This window comes from Petromyzon marinus, chromosome 28, assembly GCF_048934315.1.
Source record: "Petromyzon marinus isolate PM22_M1 ecotype Great Lakes invasive population chromosome 28, UKy_Petmar_22M1.pri1.0, whole genome shotgun sequence".
In the NCBI taxonomy this organism is placed as follows: domain Eukaryota; kingdom Metazoa; phylum Chordata; class Hyperoartia; order Petromyzontiformes; family Petromyzontidae; genus Petromyzon; species Petromyzon marinus.
This window is the reverse complement of record NC_133694.1, coordinates 10,410,632-10,437,842: the sequence shown is the minus strand read 5'-3', so window position 1 is coordinate 10,437,842 and position 27,211 is coordinate 10,410,632. Positions and strand designations below refer to the sequence as shown.

General features: G+C 40.4%; 1 protein-coding gene across 1 annotated transcript in view; it reads right to left on the bottom strand.

Annotated features, from left to right (window-relative positions):
- Window positions 1-27,211, bottom strand: part of LOC116946997 (uncharacterized) — a 111,433-nt gene that overhangs the window by 51,177 nt on the left and 33,045 nt on the right. The window contains exons 22-44 of the mRNA XM_076070185.1: window positions 26,954-27,020; window positions 26,193-26,357; window positions 25,826-25,942; window positions 23,944-24,207; window positions 23,689-23,835; window positions 22,212-22,399; window positions 20,397-20,577; window positions 19,928-20,053; window positions 19,388-19,513; window positions 16,183-16,305; window positions 14,580-14,825; window positions 13,433-13,555; window positions 11,709-11,837; window positions 11,263-11,391; window positions 9,907-10,050; window positions 9,586-9,702; window positions 8,757-8,847; window positions 5,755-6,038; window positions 5,189-5,437; window positions 4,028-4,276; window positions 2,954-3,202; window positions 2,209-2,340; window positions 796-819 (exon numbers count right to left, since the gene is read on the bottom strand). Of these exons, the coding sequence (XP_075926300.1) occupies window positions 796-819; window positions 2,209-2,340; window positions 2,954-3,202; window positions 4,028-4,276; window positions 5,189-5,437; window positions 5,755-6,038; window positions 8,757-8,847; window positions 9,586-9,702; window positions 9,907-10,050; window positions 11,263-11,391; window positions 11,709-11,837; window positions 13,433-13,555; window positions 14,580-14,825; window positions 16,183-16,305; window positions 19,388-19,513; window positions 19,928-20,053; window positions 20,397-20,577; window positions 22,212-22,399; window positions 23,689-23,835; window positions 23,944-24,207; window positions 25,826-25,942; window positions 26,193-26,357; window positions 26,954-27,020 (3,670 nt within the window). The remainder of the gene's footprint in view (window positions 1-795; window positions 820-2,208; window positions 2,341-2,953; window positions 3,203-4,027; window positions 4,277-5,188; window positions 5,438-5,754; window positions 6,039-8,756; window positions 8,848-9,585; window positions 9,703-9,906; window positions 10,051-11,262; window positions 11,392-11,708; window positions 11,838-13,432; window positions 13,556-14,579; window positions 14,826-16,182; window positions 16,306-19,387; window positions 19,514-19,927; window positions 20,054-20,396; window positions 20,578-22,211; window positions 22,400-23,688; window positions 23,836-23,943; window positions 24,208-25,825; window positions 25,943-26,192; window positions 26,358-26,953; window positions 27,021-27,211) is intronic.

The following is a 27,211-nucleotide window of genomic DNA, read 5'->3' as shown; positions in this document are numbered from 1 at the left end:
ATGGAAAAACTGTGTGTCCCGTATATAATGCACTGTACAAATACACAAATGCTGTCAATCTACCTGTAAATCATAGAGTTTCTGTTTTTGAACATATGCAACTTCTACGTGTTAAACGTTGGCGTTATATATGTTAAACTGACAATTGCACCATGATTCTGATATCAGCATTAAGGGACAGAAATTTGACATTTTATTGACAGATGACCTAAGCACGCTAATAACCTTGTAATTTTTTTTTTATCACAGGCCTTAAACCGACATATTTTAAGGCGTTATCTTACCAAGCGTTATTTTTACCAAGGATGACACTGGACTTTGAAACACTTTTCACACTTAACACCAAAGATAATTTCCCTCAGAAGTTACTTAATGTACAGCAGGGGGTCAACAACCAAAATAACAAGAAGAGCCATTTTTTCGAAATCGGTAAAATAACTCAATATTACAAGAGCCACACAATACACATGAATACGAGACGGTGATCCTTAATAAATAACGTCACGAAGCAGTCTCTTAAAGAGCCGCATGCGGCTCCTGAGCCGCAGATAGCTGGCCCTTGATGTACAGTCTTGCACCATTAACAAAGTTCCCATCATTGACATATTTACAGTACCGTATATGAGAAAATAGTGATGTGGGAATACATTATATTCAGTGGCATCAGAATTTCTAATTGTACATTTGACTGAAAGTCCGAAATTTTTTCCAAAATATCCCTCAATTTTAATGGTAAATTTTCTCTATTATTTGCTCTGTAATGCAGCCTACACAAGGGTAGGGAGAGAGACTCACGTGAGCATGTTGCATTTCCATCACCTGCAGAGGGGGAGAAGAAGATAGCACCATTAAGCACCGTCATAACTTAATCGTAAAAAATTCTACTTTAACCAAAACAAATGTTCACAAACATATAAAATATTGTAAAGGCATAATAATTATTTTAAAATGCTGAATTAAAATACATTGTTATATCACTATTTACAGGAAATCCAATGAGGCTAATATCAAATGGCCATGTATAGACTCATCATAAGAGGAATAAGAATAACTTTAATCGCTCTGACAGCTACAGACTTAGTGCGGCCTGGAAACGTATTATTAAAAAATACACATTACATATTGATTTAAAGCTTTCGTGACTGCAGTGATTCATGTTCCTAGGCTCTTTCGGGGGAGTCACGTTGGGGGGGAAGCAATAAAATAATAGAATATCTATGTTTGTTGTTTTGTTGTTTCCCTTCGGCGTGGCTTTGCCGAGGAAGCTAAGAATATGAATGCACATTACAATTCCTTATAGGGGAAACACATACTAATTAACGGATTACTAACATAGCATATAATCACTAACACACATTACAACTAATTACTAATCAACAACTCATTACTAATCATAACCAATGACTGATTACTAATCGATTGTATAATTACAATACCCCCCCTCCGCATCTAATCACTGCAACTGATATGAGTTAAATGATGACGTCACCCTCCTGCTCTATATAAAACCGGGAGCAAGCGAGGGCTTTACCATTCTGGCGAATTGCCCGATGATGCTGGATGTATTTACCAGCGAAACGTCGTACTCAAACTGTAAATGTTGTGGATTCACTCTTCAACACACTGGTGGGCTAAAGTAGTGAATTATTTGTCTTTTGTCAACGTGACACTTTTTTTGCTGATTGGCCATGTCGGGTGGTGGAGGGTTACGACACATTTATAAATAACGCGATCTAACCCAAAAACCTTTATTATGAATAATATTGGTCGCGAAAGCCTACGTGTTAAACTGAGGTCTCATCCCTCTAAACCTCCACATCCACAATGAGATTGGCGACACAAATCTAGATTTAGGAGAGTTCCAGGTGTTCACCGACATGTCAATTGTGGTTACTTCAAATGCTTCTGTCATGGGCCTGCCAAAGATCACTGAAGCTCTGTGGTTTATAAAAAAAAAACCTATGTCAGGAATATACTCGTCCGACATAGTTTTTTTCACGATTATTTTGCAGTAAAGCTCTGAAGTTAAACAGCGCAACTACGAAAACCCACGGAGTAGTTATCTACATGGTACATTTGTAAATGTATACAGAAAGCTTGTTTCCAATATTGTGTGGTCAGAAAAAAAGAACACAAACAGATTGGCTTGAAAGAAATCCCACTGTTATGGATACCCTGTACAGCGCAGGATGGCAATGGAGCATTTACTTGTGTTGCGTTGATATCCTGGAGCGCAGGGGCAGCGGTATGACCCCACTGTGTTCTCACAAACCGTTCCCAAGCCACACACAGTTGGGACTCTCCCACACTCGTCGATGTCCTCGCACACAGTAGCATTACCTAAGGGAAATCATTTAACGTAACGTTTTACATATACGCAGTGTAAACGATAACAAAAACATTATTTTGTATTAAGTTTACACTACTTTTTTTGGTTCGTTTAACTTCCTATATCGATTAAAATGTTGTTTTATTGGTTTTAGTTGAAAAAAATACTACTGAAATATTTTTTTATATTTTACATATTTCAATACGAGCTCTATATTCTGAGCAGCGGAACCTTCATCCTGCACATTATTAGGTGAAAACATTTCATAAACTGAAACATATTCATGCCAAATTCTGCTTTCTATTGCCCCATATATGTGGGTGTTATCTGGCCACTTCCATTTAAAAGTATATACTATAAAAAGTTACGTTGCCACGATATTCCAAAGCAGATCCCTCCTAAAAAAAGCCTGTAGACCATTGAGTACAAAAATATCAGACTAAAAATGCTATCCCCCCAATATGGGTTTGGAGGAGTTAACACGTATCCCTTTACAGCTCTTAGCCATTATACTGTTACGTGAAAGGTTACCTTGAACTGTAGCAAGATCCTACATTACCTTGGCATGAATACCAAAACAATCGTGAAACATCTCACAGAGGAAATCCACGTGATTCAACTTACTTTGGAAACCAGCATCACACTGGCATTGGAAGGAGCCTGGCGTGTTCTTGCAGGTTGAATTGGCACTGCAGTTGTTGCTGGGGAGCAGACACTCATCCACATCCAGGCAGACAGTGCCATTGCCTATGTATCCCGCAAGACACTGGCAATTGTATGAACCCACCGTGTTGACACAGTAGGCTCCTGGCCCACAGGCCGCACTGCCAGATGTTTGACACTCATTCACATCTACGCATATCTCTGCAGTTTCTGAGGGAGGGGGGGAAACATTTGAATAAGATAAACAAAATCAGATACATATTACACCACTGGAACCCATAACACAACATTTACTTAATTTGTATCATTGGAAAAAAATACGACACGAATTTATATGGCTGATATCCATATAAATGTGAGGCCATAGAAATGAAATGAGAAGTGGACATGTCGGATTTTTTTGGTGTACTGTATTTTTATTTTTCCATAGCTCGTATGAGTAATTTGTATAATCCCGAGCAACAAATAACTCTGAATACATTATAATGGAAATCACGTGGACCCCTATACGGTAAATTACGTAATATCAACTCAATATAAATATACACCACACTGACCATCATACCCAGAATTGACTGTGACAATTCATCAAGAGACTATTATTTTATGTATTGATGATTGTATTGTTATGCTCGCCTGCTCAGAAAAGCCTCACAGAGTTGCAGAACTCTTCATTAGAGGGGTTCTGCTAAGCTTTCAGAGCAGAGGGTAATGTTGCTATGTATATTTCCCAATAAGTAATTTGCAGGTACATTTTCAGCATTAGGATGTTTGGCCAATACCAGTTATGTATTTGTTTGTTTTTGCTGTGGAAGAAAACCGCTGAGCCTGGAGGAAGCCCCATGCAGAAGAGGGAGAGACACACAGAGAGGTGCCCAAGTTGGGAATCACACCAAGGCCTTTCTTGCTGTGGCGTGCAAGTGTTTTTACTGTGCCACCCTTCCAGCCATGTTATTGTAGGATGAGCCTAGATTACATTGACGCATACCAAAACCATGAAAATCACGCAGAGGAAATCCACGTGGTTCAACTTACTTTGGAAACCAGCATCACACTGGCATTGGAAGGAGCCTGGCGTGTTTTTGCAGGTTGAATTGGCACTGCAGTTGTTGCTGGGGAGCTGACACTCATCCACATCCAGGCAGACAGTGCCATTGCCTATGTATCCCGCAAGACACGGGCAATTGTATGAACCTACCATGTTGACACAGTAGGCTCCTTGCCCACAGACCGCACTGCCAAATTTCAGACACTCATCTACATCTGTGCACATCTCTCCAGTTTCTGGTGGGTGGGAGGGAGATTTGAATAAGATGAAAAATATTAGATACGTATTTCACCACTGGAATCCAAAAAACTACATTTTCTTAATTTGTATCATTTAAAAAAATACTACATAGCCTGGGCGGGAACAGTGCTGGGCTGATATCTGTATAAATTTGAGGCTATAGAAATGGAATATGAAAAGTGGACGTGTGGAATATTTTGTTTGTGTACTGTATTTTTATTTTTCCATAGCTCGTATGAGTAATGTGTATTATCCCGAGAAACAAAGCACTTTGAATACATTACGAAGTTAGTCATATGGATTTTAACTGGAAAATTACATAATATAAGTTCAATACAAATATACACCACACTTACCATCATACCCAGAATTGTACCATTAGGTTGTAGTGTGGCAATTCATCTTGAGATTATATTTGTATGTATTGACAATTGTATTATTATATTCTTTGGGTCTTTTGGTAAAGTCACGTAGAACCATTTTTTTTTTTACAAAAAACTACTGTATTATTATGCTTGCCTGCTCAGAAAAACCTCACTGAGTCACAAGACATAAATGGAGGGTCCTGCTAATTTTTCAGAGTAGGGGGTAAGTATAAGCCCAAATAAGTAATTTGTATGTACATTTTCAGCATTGGGATGTTTGGCCTCTACCAGTTATGTATTTGTGTGTTTGTTTTTGCCGTGGAAGAAAACCGCTGAGCCTGGAGGAAGCCCCATGCAGAAGAGGAAGAGACACAGAAAGGCGGACGAGTTGGGAATCGCACTAAGGCCTTTCTTGCTGTGACGTGCAGGTGTTTTGACTCTGTCGCCCTGCCAGCCATGTTACTGTAGGATGAGCCTAGATTACATTGACGCATACCAAAGCCGTGAAAATCACACAGAGCAAATCAACACGATTCAACTTACTTTGGAAACCAGCATCACACTGGCATTGGTAGAAGCCTGGGGTGTTTGTGCAGGTTGAATTGGCACTGCAGTTGTTGCTGGGGAGCAGACACTCATCCACATCCAGGCAGACAGTGCCATTGCCTACGTATCCCACAAGACACCTGCATGCGTATGAACCCAATGTGTTAGCACAGTAGGCTCCATGACCACAGAGAGCACTACCTGCTTTTTGACACTCATCAACATCTATGCACGTCTCTCCAGATTCTGGTGGTTGGGGGGGGGGAGAAAGATTTGAATAAGAAACATTGATAAATACATTGTGCGTTTACATGCTTGAACTCAAATGAATATACACCCTGAGTGGGAATACTGTGGGCTGATTCCTATGAAAGTTTAAATTTCTATACATGAAACAAAAAATGGATGATGGGAAGTAGACACATGGCAATTTTGTTGGTGTTTTTATGTTGTACTAGCCTGCACAATTAATGTGTAGAATCCCTATTATCATGAAAATTCGTATAGACCTTTGCATGGGAAATTCATTCAGGTACTATAGAAATAGCCACTAAGACACTTACGGACATATCCACTGTTGCAGATGCAGGTATAATTTCCTTCTAAGTTACGACACGTGGAATATTGAGTGCAGTTATAGATTCCGCTCTGACACTCGTCCACGTCTTGGCAGGTCCGGCTGTCGCTTACGACCGCGTACCCAGCCACACATCCACACTTGAAGCTGCCGATTGTGTCAGTGCATGTCCCGTATATGGAGTCGCAAGGTGTCTGTCCATCAGCCACGGATAAGCTGCACTCATCAATATTGATGCATTGCGTTTTGCTCGTGCCATTGAGGGTGTACCTGATGAAATAAAGTTAACAATTACATTCCTTGAAACTGATACGAAACACAAATCAATTACTTGAAGCGGACAATGTATACTAATTTTCCACGGCACCGAGAAGCACATAAAATATAAATGCTTTTAACATCAATTGCAGTCCTGAGTTGTGGTCCCATGACCTTTTATTTTACACAAGGTGTATTATTACTCTGATTAAACAGAATTGAAAAATGTGAAGTTATTCATAACAAAGTTCACCATAACAAACTAAATAAGTAAAGTACTTTTAGACTTTACAAGGTTGAGAAAGAAAAATATTTTGCAACTAATCATGCTAAGTTACTTTGTCCACGAGAGGAAATGGGTTTGCATAGACAAGATGAACCGCCAACAGTATAAAGGACTTTAGAGTATTGTTTCTTGTCTTGTGATTACATAGCCGATTACACTATTAATCCAATTGTAAGTTACAAGTCTACAATGTCATATTACAATTCCAGAAATGTTCTTGTTAGAAAAGGTTTCGTCTTTTCCCAGTTTTATTTCACCTATAGTGCGATCGAAATAACATCATGAGACTATTCCAAACTCTTGTAGACCAGCGCATCAGAGGCTGACATCACATAACCAAACTTGATTTGGCGCTTAAAGTAAAGTTACGTAGAAATAATAAATAATAATAAAATTACATAAATGCATACGACGTTTCGATTGCAACGCAAGCAATCATCATCAGGCATAGAAGAGCTAAATTTAAGAGAGAGAGGAAACACAGAACCGCAGATATATATACAGACACCTAAGTAGAGGGAGTTAACACAGAGACACAAAGAGACACAACGTATGGAGCACAGAGAGATAGGGTCTCTGTGCCGAGGCCTTAGCATGTAGGGGAGACAAAGAGAGATGGAGAAGCACATCAAATCGAACAAGATTTAGTAAAATTTGGAAACAATATAATGCAACACAGAGGGTCGGTCAAAACACAATTAACGCATGGTCTAGCTGATTACGTAATTTCAAAGATTGCTAAATTATAGGTTAAGAGTGATAGAGTACAGATCGCAGACACATATATAGACATCTAAGCAGAGAGAGTTAGCACAGAGACACACAGAGAGAGACTCACACATGGGACACAGTGAAACAGTGCTTCTGTGTCGAAGCCTTAAATAGAGGGAGAGGGGGGCGGCGGAGACTGAGAAATGGTGAGGGGGGGAGGGGCACAAAATCAGATAAGCATGCCCACAAGGACTATGGAGAGAGACAAGACACGTACACGTAGACACAAAGGCAGAAACACAGGTAGAGACAACACAGAGACAAACTGAAGTTAAGTGTGACATTTGAGAGAGAGACAAGAAACATACACGGAGACATAAACAGAGACAACGCAAAGACACAGACTTGATACCTCCCCGTAGAGGTGGTTTAACTTGATTTGGTGCTTTCGTGACTGCAGGAATTACTCTTTGGTTTTTTCCTCTACGGGGAGGTATCAAGTCTGTGTCTTTGCGTTGTCTCTGTTTATGTCTCCGTGTATGTGTCTTGTCTCTCTCTCAAATGTCACACTTAACTTCAGTTTGTCTCTGTGTTGTCTCTACCTGTGTTTCTGCCTTTGTGTCTACGTGTACGTGTCTTGTCTCTCTCCACAGTCCTTGTGGGCATGCTTATCTGATTTTGTGCCCCTCCCCCCCTCACCATATCTCTGTCTCCGCCGCCCCCCTCTCCCTCTATTTAAGGCTTCGACACAGAAGCACTGTTTCACTGTGTCCCATGTGTGTGTCTCTCTCTGTGTGTCTCTGTGCTAACTCTCTCTGCTTAGATGTCTCTATATGTGTCTGCGATCTGTACTCTATCACTCTTAACCTATAATTTAGCAATCTTTGAAATAACGTAATCAGCCAGACCATTGCGTTAATTGTGTTTTGACCGACCTTCTGTGTTGCATTATATTGTTTCCAAGTTTTACTAAATCTTGTTCGATTTGATGTGCTTCTCCATCTCTCTTTGTCTCCCCTACATGCTAAGGCCTCGGCACAGAGACCCTATCTCTCTGTGCTCCATACGTTGTGTCTCTTTGTGTCTCTGTGTTAACTCCCTCTACTTAGGTGTCTGTATATATATCTGCGGTTCTGTGTTTCCTCTCTCTCTTAAATTTAGCTCTTCTATGCCTGATGATGATTGCTTGCGTTGCAATCGAAACGTCGTATGCTATTATGTAATTGCATTATTATTTCTTATTTCTACGTGACTTTACCGAAAAAAACAAAGAGTAATCACATAACCACTTTTGAGATACATGCACATGACCTCTTTTGTCCAAGCTAGGGAGTGCTTGCTACATATCCACACGTCCCGCATGGCAGTCAAACCAATATCCTTATTTATGTTAAGAGCTGATTTTTCTTTCATCCATTAAAAAATAAACTAATTTAACATGCATTCGTTTGTGACCCAGCTGAAAGCATTACATCACTTTAGTTTATGGTTGAGAACCCAATTTAACCATAGTTCTTGGCAACCTAGAACCAATCCCAGAATCTCAGCAGTGCTGAGCTCAATGCTCTGACTCCACAGCCACATGGCCACCTTTTCAAGCAACTGTCTAGTGCTGGTGTGTAATATATCCTTGTGGATATGAAACATTGCTATGTACTTAGACACAGTATGTTGAGTAAGCTGCAAATATCAATTGGTTTGGAAACAACCCTAGAACGATCAATTATTCATACCCAGAATTGCAGGAACATCCTGGGAGAGTTGTTTCATCAATGTAACAATCTCCAGTTCCATTGCAAACGTCCGTCACACAAGTTTGGTTTGCTGAAACATAAATAAATGTACAATTTATTTCACGTGCAAAATTGCATATTATGGTACCATAGATGTTTGTACATTTCAAACCAGTGATCTCTTCAGTGAATTCTTAACACAGTTATCGATATCACTCTAAATGTGTTTAGTTATGCAAGACAGGAATTGCATTGCTATAGCTATGTACAACACACACACACATAATTATGCTATAACATACACTCCCATCACCGTAGGAAGCACGAAGCTTCAAGTGACAATTACCTACAACTTGTATCCTGTAGATATGCACAAAGGCAATGATCCCCATTAAGCCATGTAAATTGGAAGACGTCTAGAATCGTTGATCCCTAGTGCTGATGCTCGCACAGCATGCCAGATATTCATTTTAGGCCGAATCAACCTTGGGAAGGCCCAGGTCATGTACAGATATGACTTGCCAAACTGGTGCACATTACAAGGGATTAAAACTGGGCAACCAAGATTGTAGCACGGGCTCTAAACACTGAATCAGTACAGGTTGTGACAGTGGGAAGCATTAAAGTACAGTATAAACATTTATAGGGCTGCATTGCCTCTGCTGCACCCAACGTAACCACACAGCCTATGACACTTAACCATGCTTGGTTGGTCACCCATATAAGCACTATCTAGGCTCAAACCTGCTTAGCTTCAGAGATATAGAATTAGGCCATAGAGTATATACATAAGCCACATGTACAAAGGATGTAGACAAATGAAACTTACGTTTACAAGTCCCATTCACAGAGCTGAAACGGGCAAAGCAGCTGCAGGTGAAGCCTCCTTCGATGTTCGTGCAGTTCTGGGTGCAGTTGTGGAGTCCTCTGATGCATTCATCAACATCTGGACAAACACAATGAGCATCATCGCGGCCATACAAGTCCTTAAGGTAGCTTTTCCGTAACAAATGCCATTCCAAGACATCGGTCGCCTCAGTGCAGAATTAACATTGAGACACTCAAATTGATTTCCCCTCATACAAACAATACTAGTAAGTAAACAGCGATGCTTCTGCGCAATTAAATCAAAAATGATAATTTGTCAAACCTTTGCATGTGGTTCCATCACTGTCCAAGTAGTATCCGAAGGGACAGCTGCATGTGTAGTGGCCAATGGTGTTGTTACATCTCACTCCGACAGGGCCTTTGCAGGGCTGCGTTGCATTTTCCGGTGGGTTACACTCATCGATATCTGTGGTGCATCACAAGAGAACGTATGTTAATATGCAAAAGTTGAATTACAAGTGGTCTTTGGGGAGCTTCACTACTGCACAGTGATTGGGAACATCCTAACCAAAAACTTTACTTTTGTACAACTTAATTGGGGTAAAATCACAAAGCAACACCACCCCTACTGCCAGATTATACCAAACATCCCAATGCTGAAAATGTACCTGCAAATTACTCATTGGGAAATATACATAGCAACATTACCCCCTGCCTTTGCGATAGCCTTGCATTACAGTGATAACATAAGAAGCTATACTTGACTTTACTATACTCAAATTTGAACATTTTAAACATCCAGAAGCATCGCTTCCTTTCCATTTCTAAACCTGCGCGGACAATACAGCACAAGGGAGAACAAGGCAGTCGTATGCTTGGCAAAACTCAAGAAACAAAATAATTGCATGGCACTGCATCCATGCATTTTTTGTATAATGGTTATTATTAACAGTCAAGATATAATAAGGCTCATAAAAAAAGGCACGACTCTATTCTACAAGTTGTAGAACTTGGGCCTCTTAAAAATAAATGTATAATCTGAGTGTATCTATTGTATGCTCTATTAACTTTTCAAGACACATTTTATACTTATTCCCACCACTTACAACACATCGGCCTAGTGTGGAAGAGTAGGCCACTTCGAGAGGCTCTCTAGAGCTCCTTCTAGTGGAGACCTCTCTACCAGCAGTGCCGGCACCTTTACCGTTTACATGTTATTCGTTCCCACTTTTTCCTATTTCAATTAAAGTCAGATTGAGCAAGACAACAAGAACAATAAGCACCACGAGCATACGAGTTTATTTTTACAAGTGCTTGGAATGTCTATAGTAAGTTAATGCTTTCAGCTGGGTCACAAACGAATGCATGTTCAATTAGTAAAACTTTTAATGGTTGAAAGGAAAAATCAGCTCTTAAAATAAATTTAACATATATTGGGGATATGTAGCAAGCACTCCCTAGCTTGGACAAACGAGGTAATGTGCGCGTATCTCAAAAGTGTCTCCGCGATGTCAGCTTCCAATGCACTGGTCTGCAAGAGTTTGGAATAAATAATCTCATGAAGTTATTTCGATCGCACTAAGTGAAATAAAACTGGGAAAATACGAAACTTTTTCTCACCAGAGAATCACGGCACCTCGACACTGGGGGACACCCACCACGTGGAAGCAAAGCTTACCTGTGCACGTGACTCCATCTCCCGTGTAGCCAGCCATGCACTGGCACGTGAAACTTCCATCGAAATTTTGGCAGAGCCCTGTCGTCCTCGAGCAGTTGTTTAATGATGAAACGACGCACTCGTCCGTGTCTAAGAAACAATCGCAAAATGTACGTAGCTTTGTAATTAGCATACCGATGTGTGATTGCAAATGTGCAGACGCATTTGAGAAAGACTACAAAAGCTCACGCGATGCCTCGAGAAATACTGTATCTTGTCAGTCATTTTAAATTGAACGATGTCATTGTTCTTAACGAGATGTGAGCCCAGTATCTTTATCTCTTCCTTCAGAAGAACATACGTTCTTGCAGCTTTTTGTAGTGGTAAGAGCACTACACAGTATATGATTAGGTTTATACTGCAAAGAGATATTGCGTTGATAACAAACCCGCTGGCAAAAGACTTACCAGTACAGATGCGAGCTGTGCTATCATACTGGTATCCCGCCTTGCACAGACATGTGTACGATCCTATCGTGTTGCTGCACACCATCGTGTTCGCGTCACACGGTTGGCTTTTCTTGCACTCATCAACATCTGGTCGAAATATAAACAATGCACATCACAATCGAGCAACCATATACAAAACGATGGGTTCCAACAGCTCAATGTTAGTGTACAGCGGGCTTCCGTACGAGTGGGCACGACACGGGTGTAGGATCGTAAATGTCTACATGTAATGTCATGGAAATCGTATGACCTTCGAGGCAAGGGGTAATAGCTTACATAGAGATGCAATAATCTGCTAAACCCAGTGGGCTGTGAGCTAGCCCGAAAATGCCTGTACAGCGTAGTGAACCACTCCATGTCAACCATTGAGTGTTGTCTCGTATGTATGTACAAGTTCTCACGAAACTCAAGTTTTCTCCAACATGAAACACAACGGTTAATATAACGGTCCAACATCCCAATACAAGACTCAAATGGCTTGGGCATGTACTCAGAATGGACCAGGACCATATACCCAAAAAATGCCCTCAGGTGGACACTACCGGGCAAAAGGAAACCTGGGAGACCCAAGACCACCTGGCACAAGATCATGAAGGATGAGCTGGCAGCAGCCATCAACATGTTGCCAAGGACAGGAGGAGGTGGAGGGAACTCATTGTGGCCTCGTGTCTCCCATAGGGGATGAAGAGGATTAACTAACTCACCCTAGTCTATACATCTCTTCGTGGTCTTGCTCCACCATATCTTGCCATGTCTGTATCTTTCCATGTGCCTTCTCACCCTCTACGTTCTCAATCTTTGTTGTCTCTCTCTCTGTTCCTCCTCCTTGCACTCAATCCACGCTTTCACTCTCTCTTATTGCCCCCATCACTGGAACAAACTTCCCCCTCTGCAGTAAAGTCACTTTCGCTCACTAGTTTTCGCTCCGCACTCAAAATTCACTTATTTTTCCAAGCTCTCCCCATGACCCCTTAATCTCCCCCTCATAACTGCCACCGTTACTCTTCCCTCTTCACATTCTCATATGGCTTTCACTCATTCCACCTTCATTCAATCCATTCATCATTTACTGTCATCAATAACAGATGTGCCCTCCATTGCTTTCTCTCAACTATTTCATTTACTTCATCTCCACCATTAAATCCATAAGTACTCTTGTTAATTCTGTGTAAAGCGCCTTTTACAAGGTGCTACATAAATTATGTTAAAGAAAGATGAGAACTAACTATTCCAATACAGTGCCTTAGTTTTAAACCAAAAACAATCTTGAGAATGAGTGAGGCTTTCCCAGACAAGTCAATGACAAAATGGTAAAATCCATATGAGAATTGTGGCCATGGTTATTTAAAGGATGCTATGAGAATATCAGTGTGGCAGACAATCTCCTTATACACACTGCATAAACAAGCCTGACTCTGCTGATGATGAATGTCAAAACCGGTCCATAGATTTATTGTAATTAACCAATGCTGTTTATGAGATGCACTCTCTGAAGACATTTTGGCTGATGGGATGTAGTAAAAAATAAATACTGGAAGCAGGCATTATGTCTGCCCCTTTATTTCGTTTCTTATATATATATCTTTTAGCGCATATATGACAGACATTTGTAGTTTTGTTGGATCCAGATTCTTGGCAGATCCACCAATTTTTAAAAAAATCCTCATCACAATATTGTGTACCTGTACAAATTGTTCCATTCCTTATGTAACCTGGTAAGCACTCGCATTTGTAGCTTCCAATACCATTCATACATTCTTCTGTGTCCTGGCACAAGTATGGATTGGCCGTGCATTCATTTATATCTGTACACAAAAGAACAGCCATATTAGTTAAAAAGTAATACATTAAACGATGTTCTGCAGTTTGCTACTCAGCCTCTAGTGTTTAATTCATGCTCCCACCAATCACAGGTATTTCAATTCACCTAGGGATCCTTTTATATAGGAACAAAAATAATACGTCCATCAGTTCTTCAGTAACAACACTTGCTTGAACAGTTGTCATAATATGATTTCGAGTGAGGGCTCATTCTGTCTGTGAGGAACCGGGATGGCAAGTCATATATAACGTATGCCCTTGATTTAGGTTCAAACCATTGGGAGCAACAATAGATGATGCTGTCAGGAGTGCAGCATTAGTGGTGGAGATTGAGGCAATATGGGAAAAAATGTATCTCAAACTCCAGTGCGAGGTAGATCAAATAAGCATTGTTGTGGTAGGCCAACAGGAGTTCTACGGGGTGGTCGTTCCTCACCATGGCAATGTGAATTCCCACTACCAGCGCAGGGTGTCTCATGGAGAGGTGTGCCACCCCTATGTCCATTTGACCTTAGGGGTGGCACACCTTAACACCTTAACACTTAACCTGCACTGCTGACATCATCGGTGTGACTGTTGGTTCAGCTACCCATGATTGCACTGAATTATCAAGTGCAGTGAATTGATCGTCTCAAAGCCAGCAAATTCCAATTCTGAGAATGTAAAAATATTTGGCTGGCCATTTTTCTGTAGCAGGGCATGTGGGATAGTATGTGTGTGGATAAAGAAAGGCCTTTGATGGGATCTCCATATTTAGTGATGTGACGTTCCCCTTGGCAGGCCACTCGCTAACAAGGAGGGGGGGGGGGTCACTGCTGTGTGAGATTCATGATGTCTTATGAATGTCTTCTTTAGCTTACAGCATGATGCCAATAGCACAATAGGACAATCATTGTAAAAGATACAAGCACTGAAAATACTTAAATAATTTAATTAAATCGCCCATCACATTATCTACGTAAGCTGCCTATTTTTTCGCCATTAAAATTTAAGCATGTATCCTCTTACCTGCGCAGTAGGTTCCATTCCCAGTGAATCCAAGCGCACAGGTGCAGTAATATGACCCATCAGTGTTCATACATTCTGATCCGTTACTATTACAATGGTTTCCCGTCATACATTCGTCGATATCCTTACAGTTCCAGCCATTTCCCTCATAGCCCAGTTTGCATGCACACGTATAGGAGCCGATCGTATTGGTGCAATTGGCGTTGACGGGACAATTGTTCTGCCCGCTTATGCATTCATTTATATCTGTAACAAAAATAAACTGTGTAAGTTTTCAGGCATTCATTCACTTTTTCCAAACAATAAATATAAAAACCTGTAATAATTATCATTTATAATCGTGCTTTTTACTCTTAATTTTAGATTCCAGGCATGATACATTACACACTTGCTGGTTTACTCATATTACATGGGACCTTTTTTTGTCAATATCAAAATATGATTCCTTGGAAAAGGATTATATTTGGTGATTGAACATCTTAACACCTGTTGTATTGCCAGAAAGGGTAAAACCTATTCTTAGTTTGTTTCATACTTGTATTCAGTAACGTACATTGTCCATAATGTCCGTTATTCAATAATTATAATTTGATATATCTTTTGAGCTAGGTCAGAAAAAGCAAATGTCCACACACTTGGTAACTTGACAATTATATTGCACGAGTTTCATCCCTATAAACTTTCACATGTCCCCAGATGCTCAACATCTCCACTGTGAATCTTTGAAACATTTGCGAATACAAAGTGTATATATGTTGCCAATATTTTAACCATATGGTTAAAGCTGATCATATAATCAAATAATAATCCAGTACATTATATCTCTATAAACATCCAGCACATATTAAACAAGTATACAAACATCTTTGGGTCAAGCATCATTAATTGAAATATACACACCAGCTTGGAAGATAAATATGGGAAGATATACAGTGAGATTGCATTTACACATCATTTGACCGATCAGTACTACCTGAAAGAGGCAAAATTTAAAAACGACTAAATACTTGTAACACTTTTTGTAACTTTAGCATCCATAATCCTAATCACCCTAACACTCGGAGGCAAGAGAACGTTTTTTTATAGAATGTGGTATCGGTAAAATGTATGTGGTAGGGAGTACGCGTATCGAGAGAGGAAGTGTAATAATTTCGGGGCTGTATATAGTGTAGCATGTTGCGTGTCAGCACGGACATTATTTACACTTAAAAATGTCCTGTTTGTTTGCTGGGTGAGATATGTTGTATATGAATAATACACTAGTATGCAATGATGCATCGATTAAACTGTCAAAACTCATGAATATGTTCACCGTGCAATAATGTATGTGAAACATCTATAATTTAAAATTGAGTACGATGTTATAGGTAGTTTGGTTCACATTAACCCTGCAACTAATGGAGATGATATGTACACCGAAGTAGAATGTAACACCAATTATTGAATGGATTAGCGACCTCGAAACCGTGACAATTCATTAAACTCATTATTAGTGAGGGGGTGATTCGTTACACCCTAGGTGTACAGTAGCACAGAATATAATAATACAATTCCTACGAAACAAAACAAATAACCTAAAATATTGTGTTTTATAATTTATTACCTTCACAAGTTGTGCCATTATAGCCGGAAGTGCAGATGCAGGAATAGGACCCGATGCTATTGTTGCAAAATGAATTGTTTACGGATAAGCAGGGATTATTTTTGACTGAACATTCATCTTCATCTGCAGGAGAAAAGCAAAACCGTCATTGAGTTTAAAATCGACACTTGAATACCAAGTACAGATTAATAAATGTAATACTATTTAAGGCAACCATGGCGAAACAATGATCTTACTCAAGGCACTCACTCACTTGCAGTCAGAGTCACCACCTGATCACTCTTTTATCACCTATGACTATGGTTACTATTCCCATGAACTTCACTCATTCTTCCACCCATTGAGGACTCAGTATACCAGATTGACCATTTCATCTGACTCGTGTGTTCAATCACCATGCTGCAGGTCAACAACTTTCTCCTTCTGCTTCTTTCCTCGCACTGCTCAACTTTGAAAGTCACTCCCTCCATCGCTTTCCCAAGTTCTTAGAACCTTGCTTGTTTATGTATGGCTTGGGCCTATTTAGGATTTGTGCTCAAGAACCGTGATAATATAATAATTAAATTCGCCCACATAGTTCCTGCTTTTGTGAAATCTCGGACGTTAAACAGGACAAGGCCTGGATAGTGTTTGATTGGGTCCCCACAATGTATACCAAAAGTTATAAGCTGTGGGCTTACATTGCAGGTAGCGGACATCAGTGAAGCAAATTAATTACTGTAGTGTACTATGCTGCCAGGTATATACTCCTGGACTTAACTAACCTGCACTGGCCAGTATGGTGATGCGTGGTCAAATAAGGCAGGCAAGTAGACTTAGGGGCCGTCCATAAATGACGTCACGCGATTTTGGACGATTTTTTACCCCCCCCCCCTTCGTCACACGGCGTCACAAAAAGTCAGACCCCCCTCAAATATGACGTCACAACGCTCTGCCCTACCCCCCAAAAAATAAAACATACTTAAAATCGCTTTAAACTATTGTCATTGTAGTGCGTGTTGAATGTGCCGCTGCACTCTGATGTAGGAGAAAACATTTCTTAAAAAGTCTATTTAATTAAGTGAACGTGTTGTCTATATTTATTTAAAGTTGCACATTTTGATGTGACGTCACATTTCTCAACCCCACCCTCGTCACACATCGTCACAAATGTCTGACCCTCCCCCCTAGGTGCGTGACGTCATTTATGGACGGCCCTTTAAGAAAAAAAACTAAATCCGTGGAAGGTAGTTATAAGCGAGTGTGAGATTCACCTCTATTACAGGTGAGTAATGTCTGTGAAACTTAAGGTACGCTTCCCTTTCAAATGCTATAGATGTCTGTTATGACAGCAAATACTTATCCATAAACTCCGCATCAATAGTTTCAAGAGCCATGGGGGGGGGGGTAGTTAAAATGTGTAAAGCCCTGTCCATCCAGTGCTGTGGGGGGTTTTGACCACACAGTAACACCATGCTGGTCAGAGTGGGTTATTAAAGGGGTACCTAGAACTGGTTCAAACATCGCACGTCACTATAGTTTCCACTTTAGAGCTTGAACATGACTGACAAAAAAACAAGGAATGTTAATAATCCAGGAACACTTCAACATTTCCCATGGCAGCTATCTCAAATAATTTGCGTGCTCATAATGCGTCACTCATGCAAACTGCATTTCCCAACGTTTCCCAACCCGCAACACACACGGATGCGCGTCTATGAAGATGCTTGCAGCCAGTACGCGTGGGAGGAAACCAGAGCACCCAGAGAAAACCCAGGTGTGCGAGGCGGCAACGCTCTATCCCAGGGGGTGGGCAACCTTTCAAAGAAGAAGGGCCATTTTTGGTTTAGTTTTCGTTTTTGACCGAAATACTTCGAGAGCCGCATCACACGCGGAGCTACTTTTACACACGCACACATATAGCAGGTATACAGTAGCCAAAGATCAAAGAGCCGCACGTTGCCTGACACCTTGGTCTATCCCATACACATGGACCCAATGACAATAGTCCGGATATTGCTGTACCGCCATCTAGTGGTGATCAAGGATTATGGCACCCCCGGGAAGGCCTCGCCTCCACAAAGATGGATTACAGGGCCACGTGCATAGTCAACCATCGGCCCCGAGGGACATTCCCGGGAAATCCGGGCCAGGTGGCAATCCTACTCGCCATTGACGTTAGCCATGGACGGCAATAAACCTCGGGTCGCTGGGTTCATCGCCACTGCGCTCACCGCTGCGCCACCGCTCTGCCATGGCCGATGACATCGGTCTAAAATACGAATGTACCTTCTCCAGAAATAAAGAATACGAACAACTTCATTGGCCGGAACAAATAGCCAACCCTTAGTCTGGTAATCGGGGGCCCGCAAGAGACTGCATTCAAAAATAGCGCCCTCTGCTGGAAATATTGTAATATTTTTTTCCATACATTAACGATCACCACCGATCTAAACTTTTTCCCACATTTGCTTTCCATTTAACAGAGATGGGAAAATACTAAAGTCTGAAAAAGTTACTACATTTTCTCAAAACAAACATCCAAGACGGTATGCGTATACTTCTCAAGGGGTGTATTTGAGAAAATAAACATTTACCTTTTAACTATTACCCATCACCAAAACACAGTTAATGTGAACAAGCATATACAATATAAACCGTTTTTATTTTACAGCAGTTGCAGCTGATATTCAGACTGCTAACTGCATTCACTCTGACATAATTAATTTAAAACTAATACATATGACCAATTCAGGGGATGATATTTGCACACACCGGTGAAAACATGGATTTTTCAGTGAAAAGTTTGTGACATTGAATGTTTAAACAAGAAAACTGCAGTACTTTAATGCAAAAAAAGTGTATCAGGCAGTGTTAATGTACTTTGCTTCCAATTCCCATGTTGTTGAATTCTACGTTTCAAAGGTTTTTGTAAAAAAAAACTTTCAGCATTGCCAAGAGTGCAGACAATCACAAATATGTCTTGGCCTTTTTTTCTGAGAAGTGAATCTGGCCCACGAATTTCAAATAACATACTTTCAACAGCTTCTATTCAGTGACTAGCAGGAGACAAAACTTTCGAGACTTTCAAGAAAGCACCGTTTGGTAGATAAATAAACCTCATTCAAAGTATGAGAGAAGCCCCCAGCTAAAAGTATTGGGTTAAGTTAATGGTATCACAGAGACAATCAGACCTAAACATGCACGGATGCAGCGATTGTTTTACCTTGACAATCTATAAATCCATTTCCTCTGAAGCCAGCATTGCAACTGCAGTCATAGTGGCCAGGTGTGTTTACACAATGGGCATTTTTGACACAAAGAGATGAATTCAGGGCACACTCATCAATGTCTGTTTAAAACAAAACAAAAACACGTAAGGAATGGCTCACAGTTGAATGGGGTTCACATTTCTCGTTCCAGGTCAGATCTCGGATACAAACATTTTAAAACAATGTGCTGCATTAACATGTCAACATACATTCAAATGTAAGTAAAATGCATGTTTCAATATGAAAAAAACGAGCAGGGGAATCCTGTTTGACCACATTTTATTATTTTAACAAACCATGAGTAGCTTCACAGCTTCTATGCTTTCCTTCATGCAAAACTTGTAGACTATGGGAAGTATATTTAGATATTAAAAATAACAAAAGTGCAAAACATACAAGGAAGCCATGCTTGAGAGGGTTTTATTTCCGACGATAATATTTTTTCACTTTACTTGTGCTACATAATTGACAAATATACGAAAGCCTCAAAATACCTTCACATCTGTGGCTGTCCATGGTGACATTACGATAGCCATCATTGCAGCTGCACGTGTAGCCATTAATTATATTCGTGCACGTTTGGTTACAATCAGACAGCTGTAACATGCACTCGTCCACATCTACAAAAGGCAGAGATCAAGCAAAGAAAATACATTGCAGTTGAATCGTTTCCAAAAATATATATAGTTTACCTTTCTGCATCCTCTCTTAATAACACCAAAACCCTGTTGCATTCTCAGTTTGCAAACAAGAGCGTCAAGAGCAACAAGGGTTATCACCACCATCGTGAACATCACCACACCATCACCACCAAGTAACAATCATAACTTATAAGCCACACATAGTATAGACAGCGTTAATACTAACCTACAAAGCATACTCATGCAATATATATTTCATGATATTACACTTTACACGTGAGAACATGAAATGAGAAAAGCAAATTAAGCAAAATGTACGCACCGAAACACTTGCTCCCGTTGCCTGTGAGCCCAGCGGGACAGGGCCCGCACGAAAAGCCTAGGGAGGGTGCAGGTTCATCTGTGCAGTTCACTCCAGGATGGCAAGGGCTGTCTACACAGGCATTGTAGTCGTCCGTGCAATACACTCCCGCGTAGCCAGGATCACACAGACAGCCGGAAACCTTCAGGCGATCGCAGACATTTAACAAAAAGGGAATGATAAAAATGAAAATGTAAATAAATTATACAACTTTTGGCGGACGTTTCCCTAAACTCAATTAAATGCTTAATGTTGCTACAATATACAAGTCACGGGTTGTGTTTTCCTTCTGACAAAAATAACACCATTGAAATATCAATTGTTAGAGCATTACAGATATATATTTAGAAATATGTTTTAAAAACTTGTACTTGTTATTCATATATTTTTTAAAGCAATGAAGTAATATCAGTGAACCATTGTATAACATTCGGTTTCATATGCAATTATATATTTCCTGGTACTTATTAACGTTGACTCATCTTGACCACAGTGAAATACAGCAACCGGCACGTCATAAATAACAGCAGCACAACATGTGACCCTAAAACATACGACGCGTCCGATACAAAAAGCCGCACACTTCATTGTCATAGGAACCCCAGAATGTTTACATTCCCTGAAATATTAAGATTCATTTGTCAGCAACTCCACACTGATGACAGGTACCTTTGAAAAACACGTATGCCAAATATGTATGTTTTGGACATTGTTTTATTAAAACAAGAAAAGGAAATAAAGACTTTTGTCGTAAAAAAGTGCTGATGCTTTGTCACAGATTGTTTCCTCGTCGTCCGGACGTAACTTCACGATGCACTTTAACTTTAAACGCACAACAAAGGATTTTGTTTTGTTGAGGAGTGAATATGCATTGGTTAATTTTCTTATTATATAAGAGAAAAGGTCCTATTACAATAACCCTTAATACTAGGGCATTGACTCTTCGCCTCCTCACAATTTGATTAACAAAAACATTGTTATCATTAATATTGTAATGTAAGTACAATCTGCAGTGGCTGGTGGATTAACATAAACCTAATCACAGAAATTATATGTAAGTATATATGTTGAACTTCTTTCGCACCATACGTAGGCAACCGTGCTAATTGGAGGTGCGGAGAAATGACAACAAACTAAACACAAAAAGCACATGGACCTAAATCAATGCTTACATCTTGAGTGAAACAGTAAAATATGATTAAATTAATGTATGATTGTAACAAGCATCCTGGCTGCTTTGTAATACTGAAAAACTGCTAACCATAACACATTTATTTGTGCTATTGTCATTCTGTGGTACATGAGCACAGCTTAGTTTCTCTGGAGGATTTCACATTCAAAAATTATAATTCTAAATGCATGAAATATTTGAGTCATTATCAAAATGTGTGGTCTACTGAAATACGTACAATAAAGGACACGTGATATAATATACAAGAGCAGGCCTTGGGTGCCAGTTCCAAAAGTTACAATTGGTAAGACATGAAGTTTTCCTGCTTTGTTTGTTTCACCTGATGACGGTTGCTTGTGTTGCAATCAAAACGACGTGATCTATTCATTTTCTACCTACGTGACTTTACTGAAAGAACAAAACAGTATGGATTCCTGCAGTCACGAAAACTTCAAATCAATAAGAAATAATGTCGGTCATACTCCCTGCAGCAGCATGCACGAAGACTGCCATGGCGAAACTGCTACACTACAGCAACGATAAATCAGAGCTATAAATACGCTTTCTTATAAGAAGGGTACAAGCAGGCAGATTGTTTGGCAGACCTGAAAATTGGATCCGTCGCTGCCATTGATGCTCAGGGTGGTCTGGTTGGAGAGGCACATGGAGTTCGCGCTGCAGTTGCAGAGAGTGAGGTTGAGCAGCAGCGCAGAGGAGGCCTTGCCGTCGCTGGCGCTCACCACGCCAAACGCTGGCTCCGAGCTTCTGGGACTCCACGTCAAATTCCCATCGCCTGCAACAGCCAGCACCCAAAAAAACACTTTTCAGATTGCAGATTCTGTGTCCTTATCTTAGTCTCCGTGCCAATTAACCCCCTTTTTCCATTGGACAAACAGGCCGTGCTGGGACCATGCCGTGCAAGGCTGGCACAGCTCAGGAGGAACCACGTAAAATTTTCAATACAGAAGCTGAGTCGTGCCGCTGAGGTCGCACACATTGAGAAAGTCGAGGCGTGTGTAGGTGATGCAGTGACGCTGTTGTCACAGTTTATTTATTGACATCACATGCAATGAACGTGTAATTAGCCCCCCCCCCCCCGCCGTATTTGGCCATTCATTCATCGGACATAGTCAGTGATTGCGCCAAACGTGTGACCTCTTGCGACAGCATTAGCATAAACTGCTCTTGCTGCCTATACCAGTGTCTCGAGTGATTTGTTTGTGTTTTATCACGGGGGTGGGGGGGGTACAACAGCGGTGGTGGGCATTCCTTTGAGGGTCGCAGTCCACTTGGAATGTCAGCCGCCAACTGAAGTGCACCATTTTCTGGAGTTTGTGCATCAAGACAGGGAAATGTGTCCAAAAAGCGACAGCCATATCCCTCGAACTACGCTCTCACTTGCTAGGAGACCGGTCGAGGATGCAATGGTGACATTTCTGATTAAGTCAAACCCGCCATATTCAGATGGCTTGTGAAGCAAGCGTATCACAGTTCGGCTCTGGCTCGGCATGGCAATTAGCCAGTGGAAAACCACCCGTATCGCGAGGGCCATGCACTGATTAGCTTGGCTTGGATATGCCAGTGGAAAAAAAAGTATTATATAAATTCTCCCTTTGTAATATATACTTTATAATATGGGTATTGTGTTCAATCATTTTAAAATGTAAGAGTGGCCATCATATGGAAAGAATGACCCCCTGTCATGGCAAAATGTGAAATTTTCACCACTGGCTTTGGGCAACCAACAGAGAGAGTCATATGAGCATGGCGAGCCCTTGGTCTGGAGTCTCATCTTGGCGAATGCTTATTTTACTACAGCGTGGATGTACGCGGTTGTGTTTTGTACAGCTCTCTGATGTCTTTTCGAGTTCTGCCACGTATTACTCGCCACGATGTCCAACGTTTCACTCCACATCCTAGGAGCTTCAGAAAAGGAGCTGAATTTCCCAGCACGTAGAAAGAAACATCAGACATCACGCCAAACAACGGGCACTTCACTCCGAATGTACATCGCATAGCGATGTTCATTTTCAAGTAATAGAAATTTCTAATAAGGTCATCTTATAGATATTAAAAACCCACTTGTAATTGTGAGGCCTGATGAGTTTGTCGAAAGGGTGAAGACAATGGTGTCATTATTGGGGTCCTCTGCAATTACTTTGGCCCACACCGTAGAATTCACTTTGGTCGAGAGCTGTCCGCTGCTTGTAATGTTGGGAGGGAAGTTTTCTGCAACGAAAAAATATCCAAAGCTTTTTAGTAGTTTTCACCTTTTTTTTTACTCATCATTCAATAACATAAACACTTGTTCGTAGAAAAAATACGAATAAAACCCACGCAGTGTTTGGCCCTGCGATCCAAATTCTCCAGCGCTGTTCTTCGTGGCCTGCCCAAAATTGGGGTCGTCAGTGCTGAGCACATCAAAAATGCAGTCCTTTTGCCCTCCGCAGGATGCGCTGACGTCGGCCAGTTTTTTGGGCGATGTCCGATTAAGGAGTTCTTCATAAAACATCGGCACAAAGCTGTTGTTGTTGTAGGTGTGCCAGCTCTCCCCAGCACTGGTGTTGTAAGAAAACAAGCTCGTGTTTGCAGCGATTTGCCCTGTAAATATAACATTTTTAAAACGGTGAATATAACAAGAATGTATGCACCTACAGCGTCGTACTAGGCATTTTAATCGTAGGTCATTCTGTTGCAAGAGCCACAGTTACATGTATAATGCATTCCTTTTTAAAAAGTTTTAATCTTAATACTCGCTAATATTTGCTCATCATATTTAACGATAATCAATTAGATGTTAACAATCACTAAATGATGGTTAATTACCCAATCAGTTTAATTCAATAAAACACGTAAAAAATTTGCATTCCTAGATACCTGGTATGGAAATAAATTGACTGAAATAGAGTATCTAAGCAAAAATTTACCCATAACGATCCACTTAAAAATCAGTGAACCTTAAACGAGGACGTACGCCGGCAATGCGTGATTCCTCAGAAAGTAATTCACAAACTGAATATTTATTTTGAGACCAATGACAACAAGAACAAACGTTGTTGTGACGTGAAATGTATTTTTTTTGCAATGCTCACGTGCAGTTCTATACGAGTCGTCTGAAATACCTTCCTTGTTAAATTTTATTCTTCCACTTTTTCAGGTGTTTTTTGCCACGCGACAACAAATGTAAATGGTGTTGATTGCATGAGCATAGCAAGACTCAAAACACTAAAATTGCAATGGCGTTTACAGTAGAACTCTTAACGACCACCCCTGTTAATGACTAATCGCTTAACGACGGGACCTTCATAGAGCCCAATGTGTAGTGTATGGTGTAGTTATAGTAGCGTAGTGTATAGTTTAGTGTATAGTAGTGTAGTGTATAGTAGTGTAGTGTATAGTGGTGTAGTGTATAGTAGTGTAGTGTATAGTAGTGTAGTGTATAGTAGTGTAGTGTATAGTGTAGTGTATAATAGTGTAGTTATAGTAGCGTAGTGTATGTTTAGTGTATTGTAGTGTAGTGTATGGTAGCGGAGTGTATAGTAGTGTAGTGTATAGTGTAGTGTATAGTGTAGTGTATAATAGAATAGTATATAGTGTAGTGTAGTGCCTCCAAAGAGCCCAATGTGTTCGCTTACCGACCATTCTCCGGTTAACGACGGGCTGTTGTAGGTACAGTAAATATGAATTGAATGCATTGATTAACCATGTTTCTTTTAATATTATGTGTTTACAATGTTGTTAGTATCTTTATGTATTAATATCCAATGTCTGAATATTATAAAGTATGTGTTTTGTGGGTGAAAAAGCGTATCTTTCGATGCTATCAGAACGAATTTAGCTTTTAACATGTATTTCCTATATTCGCTTAATGACTAAATCACTTAACGACCTGTTCAATGGAACTAATTGCTATCATTAAGAGGAGTTCTACTGTATTAAGAATTGTTCAGCTGTAGCAATATAAATGCTCATATATAAACGCATATTGCCATGAAAATGCACGTGTCTCTCTGCAAGCTTCTCTTACGACACATATGAAGGGAAATTGAAGAAAATTGGTTCAATAACCAAAGTTAATCAGGAGGATGCACGTCAAATTGTTGCCGAATGCTCCCCCCTTGTCACACACTTTTACTAATCTGCACTGATAAGCATGGTTAAGTATGGTCAAACAACCCCCACAGCCGACACAATTTGAGAAAATGTATAAACTACTCACATGTGACTCCAAAATCATAGTATAACTGGTTCTCTGGAGGGACATTTGTTCCATCAAAGGGCAGCACAGTGCCATTCTTAGATTTAAAATCATCTTTAGGATCACCGTTGAAAACACCTGCAAGTAAAATATGTAATACACTTAATTTTACTTTAAAAAACTCAGACAAATTACATGCATCACAAAATATATTTATCACAAAATATATTTAAATACTGCGTTTGTATTTGTGATATGATTTAAATGTTTCAGCTGTTGTTTATTGGAGAGTAAAAAACATTCCGTAAGGAGACAACCCACAGACCGACAGAGGTAGATGAGTATTTGGTGTGGTGGTGGCGGTGAGTGGGATGGATGGACATCTCACCCAGCAAGCCTTGCGTTTGGTTGACAAATTTTTGGGGTAGCAGGGTGATGAAGTTGAGCGCCCCGTAAGAAGCCGTCACATTCACGGAGATACCCGATGGGAACGACGCGACAACTGACCCATACGACAGCTCGACTGACGTCTGGTTCTGAAACGTTTTGTTTCCTAACAAAGCACGTTGAAATGAAAAAAGGACAAATGTTTAATATATATAAGCTACAGCGAAGATCACACATGCAATACTAATGTGTACGTTTTCGCCGTCACGCTGTATTATGTCTCTCCGATGTGTTTTCTGGTTGCACCAGGTATTGTTCAGCATGATGTCCAACGTTTTGCTCCACGTACAAGAACCTTCTTCAGGAGCCTCTCAGGAACTGTCCGAACAAGCTTCCAGCATGTCGAGGCGAACGTGGGACATCGTGCCGAGCAAAACGTTTACAGCCACAAACCACATTTGAGAACATTACAACAAAATTATTATTTCTTATCCAGGAACGCATTAAAACTCGGTTATCAAGGATGGTTTTACGAAGGTCTAATTTACAAAATATCCTTACTGGGGTTTGTTTTTCTGTGGGCAATAAGGAACATTCAATGTATGTACTGACTGCGACTGAACTTTTTGGTATATTAAGATGAAACATCAAATCATACGTAAAAAACGTGATGCATTGCATATGTCACAAAAAATAATCACACACAGCATCTTTAAATGACTATATATCAAGTGTATGTGCACTTCAATGCAAAGGGGGTACCTGAGACTTGAGTAACTTGACTATCTAATAGCACGACAGTGATGTTGTCTTTGAGAATCCATTCAACCTGTGAACGCAAAAGCTCGTTACAGGTGCACTTCGTTGTCACAACAACAACCGCCATTTGCCACAAAGTGGCGGTGACGTCACCGCAGCACTTGTGCCAGGCTATGTGCACGTTAAGGCCACGTGAAGTGTCAAACGCCCACTGGCAGCAGGTCATGGGACAGACCCAGGTGCCATGGGGTGACTCACTCA